Source organism: Myotis brandtii, unplaced genomic scaffold, assembly GCF_000412655.1.
Source record: "Myotis brandtii unplaced genomic scaffold, ASM41265v1 scaffold176, whole genome shotgun sequence".
Lineage (NCBI taxonomy): Eukaryota > Metazoa > Chordata > Mammalia > Chiroptera > Vespertilionidae > Myotis > Myotis brandtii.
In genome coordinates, this window is record NW_005356519.1 from 2,902,985 (window position 1) to 2,919,117 (window position 16,133).

Here is a 16,133-nt window from a genome sequence, read left to right on the forward strand (position 1 = left end):
TAAAATATATTTAAAAAATAATAATAATAAAATAAAAAAATAAAAAATAAAAATAAAAATATAACTACAGTTTAAATGAAATCTCCATGTTCTGAATTTAAGGGGGAAGTACCTGTTTAAATAATATGATGAAATTTGTCTTTAAAAATTAATAATAAATATGTTCTAATATTGTTCACTAAATAGGCCTACAAATAAGAATCCAATAGCAAAAAGCACTCCTGGCACCTGGACATGGTCTTGTAATACAATTTTCCACTAAAAGGAGCTAGTTTCTTTGGAGAAATGGCTAATGCTCCATCTTGTACAGGAGATGAACAAGATGAGCCTTGTCAGCAGGCTTGAAGAGGACATACTCTATTAGTACATGAACATCTTGTCATCCCAGGAAGCAAAGAAGTTAGCAAAGACTATGCGACCATGTCAACTAGAAGAGGTTCCCACTGGCCGTAAGTGGGACAGTTTGAGCACCAGTAAGAATAATAACCACAATAGATAGAAACATATCATGCATGATTTATAATGGTCTGCAAAGAAGAAAAACCTGAATGGTCATCAGAAAGAACCAAAATTATTTTGAAAATTAGCAAATACAGACAAAAAAACAACATTTGTTCTGCCATTACTATATGAAATGAACTGCCAGGTAAACAAATATTTGAAAAAAGAAGTTTCCCTTTGTAGAATTCCAGCTAATAAGTGAAGAAGAAAAAACTTAGAATATTGGCATTGCAACCCCTATGGCATAGCGAATCTAAGCAGTGATCATCAGTGACTGCAAATATTACACAGAAAAAGGTAACCATGCATTAAATGCCACCTGATGGAAGTTAAACACTACCTACATCTGATCAAGCCCTGTAGACCTAACTACCAATTTAAACCTAATACAGGGAACGGAAGACTATGTTAAACACCACTTAAGGGGCATAATCCAGACTTTGGGAAACTTGGCTGGACAAATGACGCACTTTCTTCAACTAATAAATTGCAGGGAAATATGAGGGAGAGAAAACTTACAGTTTAGAAGAGACAACAACCAATTGTAATGTATAGGCCTTTTTTGACTCCTGCTTCAAACTAACTTTAAAAAACAACAACAAGACAATCAGAGAAATTTGGACATTTACTTAGTTTTTTAAAAAGCTATTGTTGAGTATTTCTGGCTGTGACATAGGTGTTATAGTTATATTTTTAAAATGTCTTACGTTTTAGAAATACACATGGAAACATTTACAGATGCTATGAGATGATGCCTGTGATTTGTTTCAAGTACTAATAATCTAGAAGGCAGGGAAAAATTGGATGGCGGTATAGATGAAAAAAGATTGCTGTGAGTTAAGACTGGGGGATGAGTACATGGGTGTTTACTATTTTTGTATTTAAATTTTTCCATTAAAAGTCTTAAAGATATATTTTGGGGGAAAAGCTTGCTTATAAATAGATGTTTAAACTGTACAAACGATATGGGGATATATTTAACTGATATAAGTAATCAATGACTTTAAAAATAAATAACATACTAAAGCAAAGACTGCTACTTTAACCCAAATAAAAACTAAAAATGTGTGTGCTTCCAAAATTTTTTTAATTAAAAGATAAACACTAAGAAAAATACCACATATGAGAAATAAAAGGTTAAAATGTTCAACATAAAAGGCAGTTAATAATAGTAGCTAATATATTGTGCCTAAAATGTATTAGCCACTCTTATAAGCACTTTACAACCATCATTTAAGCTCTTATAAAATAAAAAAGTACTAATATTCTGTGATCTAATAGATAATTCATAGAAGTTTAAATAATCATAAGCAAATATATATTTAACTTCACAATAATCAAGTAATTGTTGTACTAAGATTTTTAGCCTATCAAAATAGTGAAGAATATTGTTAGCGATTAATGCTGTTATTGATGGTGCAGTAAAATGGCAACTTCTTGCATAGCTAGTGGGAGCTTAAGTTGGAAGAATCTTTCTGGAGAGCAATTCAGCAATATTAATTGAGTCTTAAAATCATTTATACCTTTGATCCTAGTATTATGCTTTCAGGAATGTATAGCATTAGCATGATCATAGATGCATGTGAAGATGTATGTGCTAAGTGGTTTGTCAGAGTTTTCTTTGAAATAAAGAAAAATTGAAAGCAATCTAAATTCCAAAAAGAAAAAAAAAGGAGCATTTAAATAAATTATAGAACATCAATATGTTAGAATCTTAGGAGACCATTAAAGTTATATTTTTGCTCTGGCCAGTGTGACTCAGTTGGTTGGACGTCCTCTGGTGCACTGGAGGATTGCCAGTTCAATTCCCAACCTGAGTTGCCGGTTCAATCCCCTGTATGGGGTGTACAGGAAGCAGCTAATAGACGCTTTGCTCTTGCATCACTATAAAATAAAAAAGTACTAATATTCTATGATCTAATAGATAATTCATAGAAGTTCAAATAATCATAGCAAATATATATTTAACTTCACAATAATCAAGTAATTGTTGTATTAAGATTTTAGCCTATCAAAATAGTGAAGAATACTGTTAGTGATTAATGCTGTTATTGATGGTGCAGTAAAATGGCAACTTCTTGCATAGCTAGTGGGACCTTAAGTTGCAAGAATCTTTCTGAAGAGCAATTCAGCAATATTAATTGAGTCTTAAAATCATTTATACCTTTGATCCTATTATTATGCTTTCAGGAATGTATAGCATTAGCATGATCATAGATGCATGTGAAGATGTATGTGCTAAGTGGTTTGTCAGAGATTTCTTTGTAATAAAGAAAAATTGAAAGCAACCTAAATTCAAAAAAAAAGGAGCATTTAAATAAATTATAGAACATCAATATGTTAGAATCTTAGGAGACCATTAAAGTTACATTTTTGCTCTGGCCAGTGTGGCTCGGTTGGTTGGACGTCCTCTGGTGCACTGGAGGATTGCCGGTTCAATTCCCAACCTGAGTTGCCGGTTCAATCTTCTGTGTGGGGTATACAGGAAGCAGCTAATAGACGCTTTGCTCTTGCATCAATGTTTCTCTCTCCCTCTCCCTTCCAATCTCTCTAAAAATCTCATTTAAAAAATCTTTTAAAATAAAAGTTGTATTTTCAGGTGGAAAATAACCCATCAACAAATGAATGGATACATTAATTGTGGAGTATCCATGTAATTGAATATTAATCAGCAACAACAAAACAATAAATAACTGAATATAATGAATGAATTTCAAAACATTATGCAGAGAGGAAAAAAAAGACAAAAAGAAGAGAATTATATGAAATTCTAGAACATGTAAAACTTACCTGTGGCTAAAGATGTCACATGTGTGGTTGCCTCTGAGGCAAGTGCAGGGATTGACTTAGAAGGGTCATGAAGCAACTTTCTGAGAAGATGGAAATGTTCTACACTGAGTGGCCAGATTATTATGACCACCTGACGTTTGTAGGCAAATTAGCTATAATTTGCATTAACCAGGTGTATTCTTTTGTCAATATCATCTCACTTTATCTACGTAATCTCTGCCCAGACTTAATGTAAGATCTTGCCTTTGACTCTATGTAAATCAGACCTCTGTGTTCTCCCTCCAGGGAGCATGCCCGTGCCATTCCTTTTCCCATCTCCTTCCCCTATAAGCAACTATTCCCTAACCTCTAAGGGACCCCATCAGACTTGCAACCAGGGAAGCAATGGGCAGCAGCAGCTGGTCCTGAACTTGTCTCCCAGGCAATGAGCAGCAGCAGCTGGTCCTGAACTTGTCTCCCAGGCCCCCTTTTCTCCCTTTTCTCTGACTTCCCAGTGAGCCAAAGCAGCCCATCCTAGGCTCTCCTGTTGCTTCTTCTATGCCAGTGGTTCTCAACCATCTGGCCCTTTAAATACAGCTCCTCATGTTGTGACCCAACCATAACATTATTTTCGTTGCTACTTCATAACTGTAATTTTGCTACTGCTATGAATCGTAATGTAAATATCTGATATGCAGGATGGTCTTAGGCGACCCCTGTGAAAGGGTCGTTCGACCGCCAAAGGGGTCGTGACCCACAGGTTGAGAACCGATGTTCTATGCCCTTCCTTGTTTCATTGTCCTAAGTATATCTTTGCTGCAGTCAATAAATTCTTGCTTTCTTTTCTAAAAAAACAACAGACCTCAAAAATCATATTTTCGAGAAGATTTAATAATTTAGGAAACATATTCAACTTACAGACTTAATTGGAAAAACGGAAACATGCTACAATGCTGTGTATACAGTATGTTCCTAACTGTGTAAAAGAAAATACATGAATATATAGAGAGATACACAGAAATGACAAAGATATATTCCAATGAACAGGTACACATTTCATTATTAGAAAACACAATAAATATTCTTGAAACCTCACTTTATAACAAATCCTCCTTTTCTCTTTACATTCTATCTTTGGCCTTCTTGCAGTTCCTCAAATTCAAAACGTGTGGTTCCTAAGCCTCTGATGACCTCCTCGTTCCCTCTAACTATTTAATTCCTGCTCAGCCTTCAGCTCGCAGATCAATCGTAACCTTCCCATCGAAGCTTTCCTTTCCCAGGCGGGGTCAACCACATTCCCTCTATTTAATTCCTGCTCAGCCTTCAGCTCTCAGATCAATCGTGACCTCCCCATCGAAGCTTTCCTTTCCCAGGCGGGGTCAACCACATTACCCTTCCCCTTCGTGACACTCAGCCTAAAAATAAAAGGCCAAAGGCAGAGGCAACAGCATTCTTTTTAGATCCAAAAGAGTAGCTTATTTTTGGGAAGCAGTAATCCAGGCAGAACCCCAAATAGTATTTGAATTAGGAGTTGAAGGCAAGGGTATTTATGGGAAAGGGAAGAGGAATAATTGTATCAGTAGAAGAAAGGAATTTCTATAGATACAGATAAATTAACATAGTAATGCTCATTCTAAAGGGTGTTTTTAATTTTCGTTCTGGTAGTCATAATATCTGCTCTCTTATCTTTTCAAACAGTTGTTTGGGGTAATGCTGCTTTAAGTCCAGTCCAAAGGTTATTTCGACCAGTTTTAATATCCCAGAAGTTTGAGGAGTGAGATGTGCAAAGGCAATTCCTATGGTTCTCAGACACCATTTCAGAGTGGCTCAATTTATATTACTTTTTTACACACTTAACGACTGTAATTTTTCATTTCTTTGCGTGTACCTTGAGTCAGCCAAACTGCAAGTTTAAGGGCACTGTCCTCTAGACTGCCAAGTCTGCCTAAGACTTTTGATACCAACTGCAAACTCTGGGGTTTTCCAAAAACACCCTCAGGTTGAATAATTTGCTATAGAAACTCACAACTCACTGACACCTATTCTATTCATGGTTTCATTTATTACAGTGAAAGAATACAAATTAGAACCAGCCAGAGTTAGAAAAGACACATAGGGCAGAGTCTGGGCCATTTCCAGATGTGCAGCTAGCTCCTGCTGTCCTCAGGATGCATTACCCTCATAGCATTTATGTGTTACAATTTGCATGAAGCATTGTCCATCTAGGACGCTCACCTGAGCTTTGGTGTCCAAAGTTTTTATTGAGGGTTTATTACATAGGCATGACTGATTGGTTGATTGATCACCTATGTGATTGAACTCAGTCTCTAAATCTTTCTGGCTTTCTGGCCATGGCCAGCTTCTATCCTAACACTATTGAGTATGATCATTCCTACCCTGAGAAACCCCTTAGCATAAACTATAAAGTGTGGTCTGAGGAGGTCACCATGAATAATAAAGACACTCCTATTGAGAAATTTTGAAGCATGTAGAGATTACCTCCCAGGAACTGATGGAGTAGGATGGGAATGGGGGAGGGGGAGCTGCAGAATAGACCTTCCTTTGCCCAAGCCAAATTCTTACTACACAGAATAGTTATGTAAATAATGTCCTCCATCCTCTCTCACTTGCAAAAAAACGAGAATCACATCTGGTTTTGCTTCCAGTTTCATACCTAGCACCTAACATAGTGGTTGGAAAATGTTGAGTGTCTGCATAATTAGTACAGTTGACTCTTGAACAATGCGGCCATTAGAGGTGCTGACCCCACTCATGCAATTGAAAATCCATGTATAACTTTGACTCTCCAAAACTTAACTTCTCCCCCCACTTTTTAAATTAAATTTATTGGGGTGACATTGGTTAATATGATCATATAGGTTTCAGGTGCGGGTTTCTATGTTACAAGATCACTGTGTACCGACCACCCAAAGTCAAATCTTCTCCTGCCACCATATATTAGGACCCCTTCACTTCCCACCCTGTTCCCTCTGGCAACCACCACACTGCTATTTGTGTTCACCAGTTTCAATTTTATATACGACATATGAGTGAAATCAATGGTTCTTAGCTTTTTCTGACTCACTTATTTTACTTAGCTTAATATTCTCAAGGTCCATCCATGTTGTTGCAAAAACTTAACTTCTAATAGCCTACTGTTGACTAGAAGCCTTACTAATAACATAAACAGTTGATTAACACATATTTTGTGTGTTATATGCATTCATGAATACTTAATTTTCTTTTCATTTTTTAGGCTATGCAGTTCATCTGTGAGTTTTTTTCAAATTGTCACAAATCTCTAACAATTTTCATGTATATATATTTTTTTTGCATGATATGAGAGAGAGACAGACAGACAGACAGAGAAATACTTATTCTTGTGTTTCCTGACCAGAGATTGAACCCAAAACTTTGGCATATCTGGATGACGCTCTAACCAACTGAGCTGCCTGGCTAGTACTTCCAATATATTTACTGGGGGGGAAATTTGCATATAAATGGAGCTGTGCAGTTCAAACTCATGTTGTTCAATGACCAACTCTAGTTTATAGCATGAAATTGGCAGAGTCTGAATTTGAATCTTGGTTCTTCTTCTCACTACTTGGGTTGACCCTGGATGGGTTATTTAACCTCTCACTGCCTACTTGTCCTCATCTATAAATTAGGGATAATGATGACACCTATCTCATAGAGTTGCAATGAAGATTAAATGAATAAACATGAGTAAATTTCCCAGAATAAGGCCTGTCACAGAGTAAAAGCTAGATTAATGTTTAATATTATTAAATGCTCAATAAGTAATTTCTGAATAAGTGTCTGGCAAAGGAGAGGTGCTTAGTAAATATTAATTGAAATATATAAGATTTTCTTCTTTAGTAGATTTTCCTATTAATATAGTACCAGATGTATTAATTTGGACATGTCATCAATATACCTGATTTTCAGCTCTCAAATCTTACATTATTCTAAAGATTATAGCTCAATGATATGTTTAAGAAATATACAAAAAAATTTTCTGTCTTTTGTCCTTAACCATAAAGTGAGGAGTTGAATTAGATAGGGTTCAAGGTGGCTTCCAACTCCAACAAAATGTTATTTGTCCTTAGGAAACAAACTAAATATAACAACAGAGAAGACCATTTAACATGGAGACATGAAACGTTTGAATGTGTAAGTTTCTACTGAAAAAAAGAAAGGACATTCAGTTAATTACCAGAATTCATCTTTGATATATGAAAACATAGATTTGAATTATGGCAATGAATTTTTATTAGTTTGATGGAATTTGACTCCATGGCAAACCACACGCAGAGGTCTTGGAAAATTTATTTTAATCTGTGAGAAATGGTTTAGTTTATCTTGTCACTTAAGCTGGCTTAATGTGAGTATCTGGAAGGTGATTGGTAATAGAATCAGTAATGTCTCCAAACACATTAAATACTTTCAAATAATGCTATTAGCAATTAGAAAAAATAATCAATGTGTAAAAACATTCATTTTAGTTACAATGTAATGCATAAACATTTAAATACTGTCACCAAATATTTATAAATTGATTTTTTATTACTGAGCAATTACTAAATTATTTAATAAAAAGTAAATATGTCCCAACCACTTTTCTTACCATGTTTGTTTTCCAAAGGTAGCAAAAGTTAATGATTTGTTCTACATATGTCTATGCATATACACACAATAAGAAATGTATATATGTCCTGTTACTAAAAAAAATATTTGTAAAGTGTTACTTTTTCTTGCCATTTTAGTGTTACCACAAGCAGTTACCCAGTTTGAAGAATTGGTTGGTATGGCAGAGGCCGTGCTTAAGGGTCGAGGAACCATGTTTACATCTGCATCTACCCTCTGGAGAGCAACAAACAACTCCTCACCAGATTCATTTGCCTCCATGTGCAGTAATTCTAATTCTAATTCTAATTCCAGTTCACCAATTTCCTTGAAAGCTGAAGAAGAGCATCACACTGATGAGAAGCAGGTCAGTTGGAATACCCATCCTATCTTTCTCTGGGATATAGTTAAATACAAAAATTAAAATAAGAGCACCGCTAGCAATATATCCTAAGAATCCCAAAACACCAATCAGAAAGAATAGATGCACCCCTATGTTCACAGCAGTGCTATTTACAATAGCTAAGATCTGGAAACAGCCCAAGTGCCCACCAGTAGATGAGTGGATAAAAAAAGCTGTGGTACATTTACACAATGGATACTATGCAGCTGTCTAAAAGAAAGATCTCTTACCCTTTGAGACAGCATGAAGGGATCTGGAGAGTATTATGCTAAGTAAAATAAGCCATTCAGGGGAAGACAAGTATCACATGGTCTCACTCATATGTGGAATCTAATGAAGAAAATAAACTGATGAACAAAATAGATCCAGAGACATAGAAGCATGGATCAGACTGATGAATCTCAGAAGGAAGGTGTTTGGGGGGCAGGAAGAGATTAACCAAAGAACTTCAGACTGACGAATCTCAGAGGGAAGGTGTTTGGGGCCAGGAAGAGATTAACCAAAGAACTTACATGCATATGTGCATAATCCATAGACACACAATAGTGCAGTGAAGGCCTTGGGGGGAGAGAGGGGTGAGGGGATCAATGGGGAAAAAAGGGGACATCTGTAATACTTTCAACAATAAAAAATCATTTTTTAAAAAAGAGCACAAAGTTACCATTGTTTTATCAGATACTCTTAGGTAACTTTAGATCACAACCATAACATTCCTATTACATAAAACAGTAAATCTAATATTTGTGAAACAAATATCCAGGTTGTTTCTAAAACTAAAGTCAAATTGTAGGCAGTGATGATGTTTTAAAACTAGACAATTCTAAATCCAATAACAGAAGGATAACTGTGCATTAAGGGCTATGAAATCATATCATTGGAAAGAGGTAAATTTCATCCTCTGCATGCTGTCTGGACACAGTTCTTTTGCTACTTCCTCAATTTCTCTTAATAAAAATATAGAAGCTAAAAAGACAGGAGTTTTGTTTGAATCAGGTATTATTGTTGGAAAATAGGCCTTCAAGAGCAATATTACATACTAAAAGTCTATCATTCAGAATATTTGAATCTTAGTGTATTCGTTTCCTTCTGCAGTCTAACAGGTTACCACAGAATTAGTAATTTGTAAGAATACAGATTAAGTGTCTGGGAGTTCTGTAGGTCAGAAGCGTGGTAATATCAAGCTATTGGCAGGGGACTCCTTTCCGGAGGCTCTATGGAAGAATCTGTTTGCTGCTCCTTTGGGTTGTAGAATTCAGCTGCTGTGGTTGTAGAACTGAGTTCCAATTTTCTTGCTGACTGTAAATGGAAGGCCATTCCTGCTTCTAGAGGCAACCACCTTCCTTGTTTTGCAGCCACTTCCACCATCCTCAAAGCCTGCCATGGCAAGCAAAGTCCCTCTCACTCTTCAGATCTCTCCTCCATCGTGTCCTGTTTTCTGACCCTTTCTTCTGCCTCCCTCTTCTGCATAGAAGGGCTCCTGTAATTAGGTCAGGGCCCACCTGGATAACCCAGGCTAGTCTTCCCATCTCAAGATACTTAACGTTAATCACACCTACAAAGTTGTTTTCCCATTCACAGTTTCCAGGGCCATTATTCTGCCTCCCACACTTAGTTAAGTATTGAGGAGGGAAATCATTCTTAAAGCACCAAATCCAGATTCCATAACAAGAATATGTATATACTCTGTCTATGTATATACTCACAAATATTGGGAATTTTCTCAAAGATAGCATTTAACTCTAATCCCTGAAATGTAAAGTATATACTAAAAGTACAATGCATCTCCTTAAAGAACATTGATTCTGTTTTCTGGTATGCCTTAATTAGTAATATATTCTTCCAGATTTTACTTCCTTTTTCCTCTTCCAATGACTGTATTCATTGTGTTTTTTTTTTTTTCAGTTCAAGATTGAAAAATGGCAGATTGCTCGTTGTAACAAGAGCAAACCTCAGAAGTTTATTAATGATTTAATGCAAGTACTTTACACAAATGAATACATGGCCACACACAGCCTGACCGGTGCAAAATCCTCTACTTCAAGGGAGAAAGCAGTAAAGCCAGCTATGAATCAGAACGAAGTTCAAGAAATCATAGGTGATAAATTGATTGTATTATACTGTCACATGATTTTGAAATTATTTTATGCTTCTAGGTTAAGTTATTCTTTTATGATATTTTTCTTCAAATTTATTTTTCTGTGAAAGAAAAATCTGAGGACAAATTCTAAACCCTAGTAAATATGGGAAATTTTATAGAAAAACTTTACTTTAAAAGTAGATATTAAACTAAAACTAAAATTGAATATTACTGAAAAGTTTGGATTCAGAAAATTTATAGATTTAGAAAAGTAAATCCTTTCAACTACAATTTCATTAACAGTTTATATCTTATTTTCTCTTTGTCTTAGTTCTACCCTTTATCTTTATTCTAGGAAGAAAGAGGCTAATTTGACTTTACTTATGGTTTTCAACTTACTGATTCTCCTTAAATATAATAATCTAGATTGTCAAATAATTTTTTGAAAATATCTAACAAATTTAGGGAATCACTGAATCCCAGCTCTCTATATTTTAATAGTATGTAATTTCTTACTTGGAAAAGGGTCAGACTCAACTATTCTAACTGATGTTGGGAGAGATACAATTAAATTCCTAGCATTTTGGAGCAAGGAGAGATTTCAGAGCAAGCAGTAAGGTTAAAGTTGAGTGGTACCATAGGAAGACAAATATGTAGAGCTTCGTTAGCTCTTGCTTTCTTTGTAAAGCCTACTTATCTATTCATCTACTTAAAGATCTCATGGGTGTTCGGGCTACTTTTGCAAAATGAAGACAAAATTGTAATGTGCTTCATGTTTTATCTCAGTTCATATCCTAAGATGCAAAGGCCTCCTAAAGTGTTTTTGTGTGCTGCTGTTGTTTTTTACAGGAGTCACAAAACAGTTATTTCCCAACACGGATGATGTCTCAATCAGAAGAATGATAGGGCAAAAGCTGAACAACTGTACCAAGAAGCCAAATTTAAGCAAAAATATGAACTCTCAGGATATTAAGTAGGTCCTTGTGGTAAGTATTTTCAACCTTCACCATCCTTCTAATGTGGCAGGAAGATGCAATACTTTTATCCCTGAAAAAGCATTTTCTGAACACTCTACTCGAGAATACCAGTGGCCTGTGAAATGCTGGTATTCCTGGGGGTGAGGGTGGGGACAGGGAGAGGAATTTAAATGTGGGAAATGATGACTTCAGTTACACAGATTTTCCCTTCCTAAAAACTCCCAGATATTTTGATACCCTTTAAGATGCCCAAGTGCACCCAGAAATCTCCAAGGAGAGCATATAGTATGTAGTGTTTTTTAAGTATGTTTTACTGAGGACCTTTTTTTTCCTTCACAGAACACATGTTAAGTTGTGGGTAGGGGTAGGAAGGAGCCAAAGGAGGAACACATGACAATTTACGAAGCGTTTCTCTAGAACACATGAGATACATATCTTTGGGGGAAATCTGTGGCATGTCAATGGGACTGAACTCACAGCTCTGACCCAGCGATCGGACCTGTGTACCAACTCCTGGCTGGAAGTATTGAGGGGTTTCCTTCACCACCCCCCATTCTGCTTCTCATTGTCTTTAAATCAGTTGTTATAGTTAGCTTGTTGGATGAGGATTTTTACCAAGATGTTTGTATTAAACTAAGGAAAAGAATTATTTGTTTACAGTGAGTTTTACAGAGATGTACTTTAGAGTCAGGCCCAGCCCTAGGCAAACTCTGAAATGGAATTTTGTGTTTGCTTTCACAACCCCTGGCTGTTTCACTTGTGCTCACCCTTCCTCTCCATTATTTTGATGGAAAATATCTAAAAATATGCATTATTATGTTATTCATTTTTTAAAATATATTTTAATTGATTTCAGAGAAGAAGGGAGAGGGGGAGATAGAAACACCAATGATGAGAGAGAATCATTGATCTGCTGCCTCCTGTACTGGGGATCAAGCCCAAACCTGGGCATGTGCCCTTGACCGGAATCAAACCTGGGACCCTTCAGTCCGCAGGCTGATGCTCTATCCACTGAGCCAAACCAGCTAGGGCAATGTTATTAATGTTTTAATTGGTAAATAGAGCCATAGGGTAAACACAGGAGGGCAGGTTTTTTTGTCCATTTAACTTCTGCTTTGCCTGTTCTCCATCTAACGCTATCATTTCTGAGACTATTTTCTTTGTCTTTTTCTCTGACTGTGTTTTAAATGGGATGTGGAACTGTGGATTGTAGTAATTCAACCGACCCGCTCTCCACCCATTGCTGACTACCACCCCATCCTCCCTGAGGGTCCTTTACTATTTTGCTATACAAGTAAGGCTACTGATGAGGGTCAACAATAGTCTCTCTTCCTTAAAGACAAACAAACAAAATTACTTATAACAACTGCAGAGGGATTCTTTCCCTTGGCTCATATATAAAGATTTATAAAACATAAGGACATTTTATCCCTCGTGATTAAAAATTTAAGTAGGCTGTGAATTTCATATTTTCTCAGTTAGTAGATAGTATTTAAATGAGCCCTCAGAACTTCTCATTTTGACACGGGCTACCTTATTAATGTGTATAATGGCCAAGTTCCCTCTCTAAATACCATGCAACCACACACACGAGTCACAGAGCTATCTTTTGTAGCACATTATCACATTTCAGGGCTCTCCAAAGCATTTTAATGTTCTAACTTCTGCCTTTTTAATATCTCAGACTGCCAAGGGTAAGTACAAAACTCACCTCTGACAAGATCAGTCAGCGGAGTGTTGAAGAAATTTAGTCAAAAGGTTTTTATATCAGTTTTGCTTGTGCTTGCCAGGAGTAGTGTTATTAAATCGCCTGGGTATGGCCTCAATTAACATTTTGAAAAGGAACAAGCCGAAACCAGTTTGGCTCAGTGAATAGAGCATAGGCCTGCGGACTGAAAGGTCCCAGGTTCGATTCCGGTCAAGGGCATGTACCTGGGTTGCGGGCACATCCCCAGTAGATGTGCAGGAGGCAGCTGATCGATGTTTCTAACTCTCTATCTCTCTCCCTTCCTCTCTGTAAAAAAATCAATAAAATATATTTTTTTAAAAATTTTTAAAAATAAAAATAAAAAAATAAAAAGGAACAAATCTCTTGCTATGAACTCAATATACTCTTGTGCCTTCTGAGCCTTAGCCTTGCTTGGTTGTCAAGTTGCTTGGAATGGAAATGGATATATTTTGAATCAGAAATAGTGATTAACAAGGTGTCAGAAGTAATTTTGTTCTGAATGGGAAAAGTTTTTTTAGGTATCTTTCATTTGAAGTATAGTTCAATCAAAATTATTTCAAAAAGGACTGAGAAACTATGTGGGGAAGGGCAGGGTATTTAGCCATACTTGATGCATTAGTCAGGTATAGCACCATCTAGTGGTCATTTAACTAACAGGAACCCCCAAAGTTGACTACACTTATCTAGGTGAAGCATGTCCCCTACTCAACCAACCCCTGTCCCTCAAACATATTCTTTGGAAAAATAATTCCCTTGCATTACTATTAACAGGGAGTATTCTTCAAAGTCATATAGACTTATATGAACTCCTATTCGTTCAAGAAGCTTAGCAACCCCCACCGACGTGCCCTGTGGCTGACTGTGCCCTCCACCCAGTACTGAGTTCGAGGTTGCCATCGGTGGCTTGGATTTGAAAGGACAGCCATTTCCCAGCTAAGACTTAGTTCTTTGAGGATTAATACTCAATTACATCCTTCCCCCTTTATCATCTATTCTCTCACATTCCTGTGACAGCTGTTTGGCCAAAGTGAGAGGCAACAGGCATTTTTTGAGATCCAAAAGAATAGCTCTTAGGAAAGCACCGATTTGGGCAGAAAGCCACATAGTGTTCCAATTAGGAGGGGAGGCAAGGGGTGTTTATGAGCAAGGGAAGGGGGAACAATTACATTAACAGAAGGAAGGATTTCTATTGTGCAAAGAAGCTAACACAGTGATGCTAATTCTAAAGAATGTTTTCAATTTTCAGTCCGGTAGTCATAATACCTGCTTTCTTATTATCTTTGCAAACAACTGTCTGGGATACACTGCTGCTTTGGGTTCTTTTGCCCAGTTTTAACATTCCAAGGGGCTGAGAAATAAGTAAGACATGCAGTTCCTCTGGGATGGCAGTTCTGACTCCACTTAAAAGTGGCTCCATTTATATTATTTTTCACTGCCCTCAAGCTGCCTGAAGCTCACACTTTGCCAAGAGCTTGATGTTGCCAATCTTTCTGGCCTTTCTCCATTTCCCCCCTCTCTCTTGTAGGAGCTGAAGAAAATTTTATTTATAAGAATATTAGCATACCACCACCTCTATAACATTCCTCTAAACAGCCTTCTCCAGAAATTTCCAAGTATATATAATCTGTACTATAATGTTACATATCATATATTAAAAGTTAAAGTTCAGTCACAGCAGTGCTGAAATGGGATTGAAGGAATTTTGTCCCCTGCCCCTCAACTGGGGGATATTTGCAAATGTCTGGAGATATTGTTGGTTGACTCACTGGGTGATACTACTGACATCTAGTGGACAGAAGCCAGGGATGCTGCTAAACATCCTACAATGGACAGCAAAGAATTACCCAGCCCAAAATACCAACTGTGCCAAGGTTGAAAAATTCTAGTCTAAAAATTTTCCTTATTTTAGAGATAATGAAACTAAAGCCTAAAAAGGTTAAGTGAATTGACAAGGTCATACAATTAGTAGCTATTAGAGAGCCAACACTAGCATAAAGTTTTTCGTATTTCTTTTTTTTTGGGGGGGGGAGGTAGTAGGTGGGAGGAGGGATGGGGAGAGACTTTTAAACACACACACGACACTGTACTAAAATCCAGGGGGCAAATAAATTATAGAAACTACATACAACATAAAAATGGCCATGTTTGCAAAGCTGCAACCTTGATAAACGACTGGCCATAGACACCGCATGGAGCTTATCAGTCCCAAATGCTCTGTCTGTGCTGGAGGGACCGGTTCAGTGGAGGTTCAATGGGGTCAGACCTGGTTTCCTGACCCGTGAGAGCTGGCCGGATAACCTGGTGTAGCTCAGTCCCAGGCGAGCACAAAGTGGCCCCTCTCAAACCATGACGGGTTCTGTGTTTTATTCAGTACTGAAGAAGGTTGCTTTGTACTCCTGACCCTGACCTATCCCTGAAGAATCCTGAGATCTGGAATTTGTAAGATTCTCCTTCTGGCGGCTGATGGCCAAAGTGAGACTGTGGTCGCAGCGCAACAGCTCCTCCTGGTGTGTGGATAGAAAAGTAGCTCTCTCACGGGGAGAGGACTGGCTGAGCAGCCCACCACAAGGGCCTCATGAGTGGCCAAAGGCCCTGTGGAGTGGACACTGGGCCATTGGTGGAGGGCCTGGCAGGTGAAGGTGCCACCCTGCAGCAGATGCAATGCGGGCCAAGGCTTGGCCATGAGGAGCACGTCAGAGAAGAGGAAGAATGTTGGGGTCCAACCCCAGCAGGTCCAGGGGTTCCCAAAGGTGTGGACAGAGTTGGCGAAGAAGGAATGACACGGAGACAGTGTTCAGTTGATCAGCAGCCTAGCCAGGTTCTCTAGTCAGGTTCTCCAGCCAGGTTCTGTCTTTATTCTCCTGTTACATCTGTATTTATACCAGTTGATTTTAATCCTATCCATTCTATTCCAAAGGTTAGGGCATTTGTTATCTCCATTCCAAGGTCACTACTCTATTGTTCTGTTAAGCTACAAGGAAGTAACTGAAGGAGATTATCCTAAGTAAAGATTATGTAGCTTAAGCGTGATTGTTCGTAGTTAAAGTGATT

At 37.4% G+C, this 16,133-nt stretch overlaps 1 protein-coding gene across 4 annotated transcripts in view; it reads left to right on the plus strand.

Annotated features, from left to right (window-relative positions):
• Positions 1-16,133, plus strand: part of BEND6 (BEN domain containing 6) — a 54,110-nt gene that overhangs the window by 31,432 nt on the left and 6,545 nt on the right. For 3 of the 4 annotated variants that reach the window (XM_005863307.2, XM_005863305.2, XM_005863306.2), the window contains exons 4-6: positions 8,037-8,263; positions 10,202-10,394; positions 11,226-11,362. In XM_005863307.2, the coding sequence (XP_005863369.1) occupies positions 8,037-8,263; positions 10,202-10,394; positions 11,226-11,353 (548 nt within the window). In that variant the 3' untranslated portion in view covers positions 11,354-11,362. Of the gene's footprint in view, positions 1-8,036; positions 8,264-10,201; positions 10,395-11,225; positions 11,363-16,133 lie in introns of those variants that run through there. The other variant, XM_014537312.1, reaches the window with a different exon arrangement.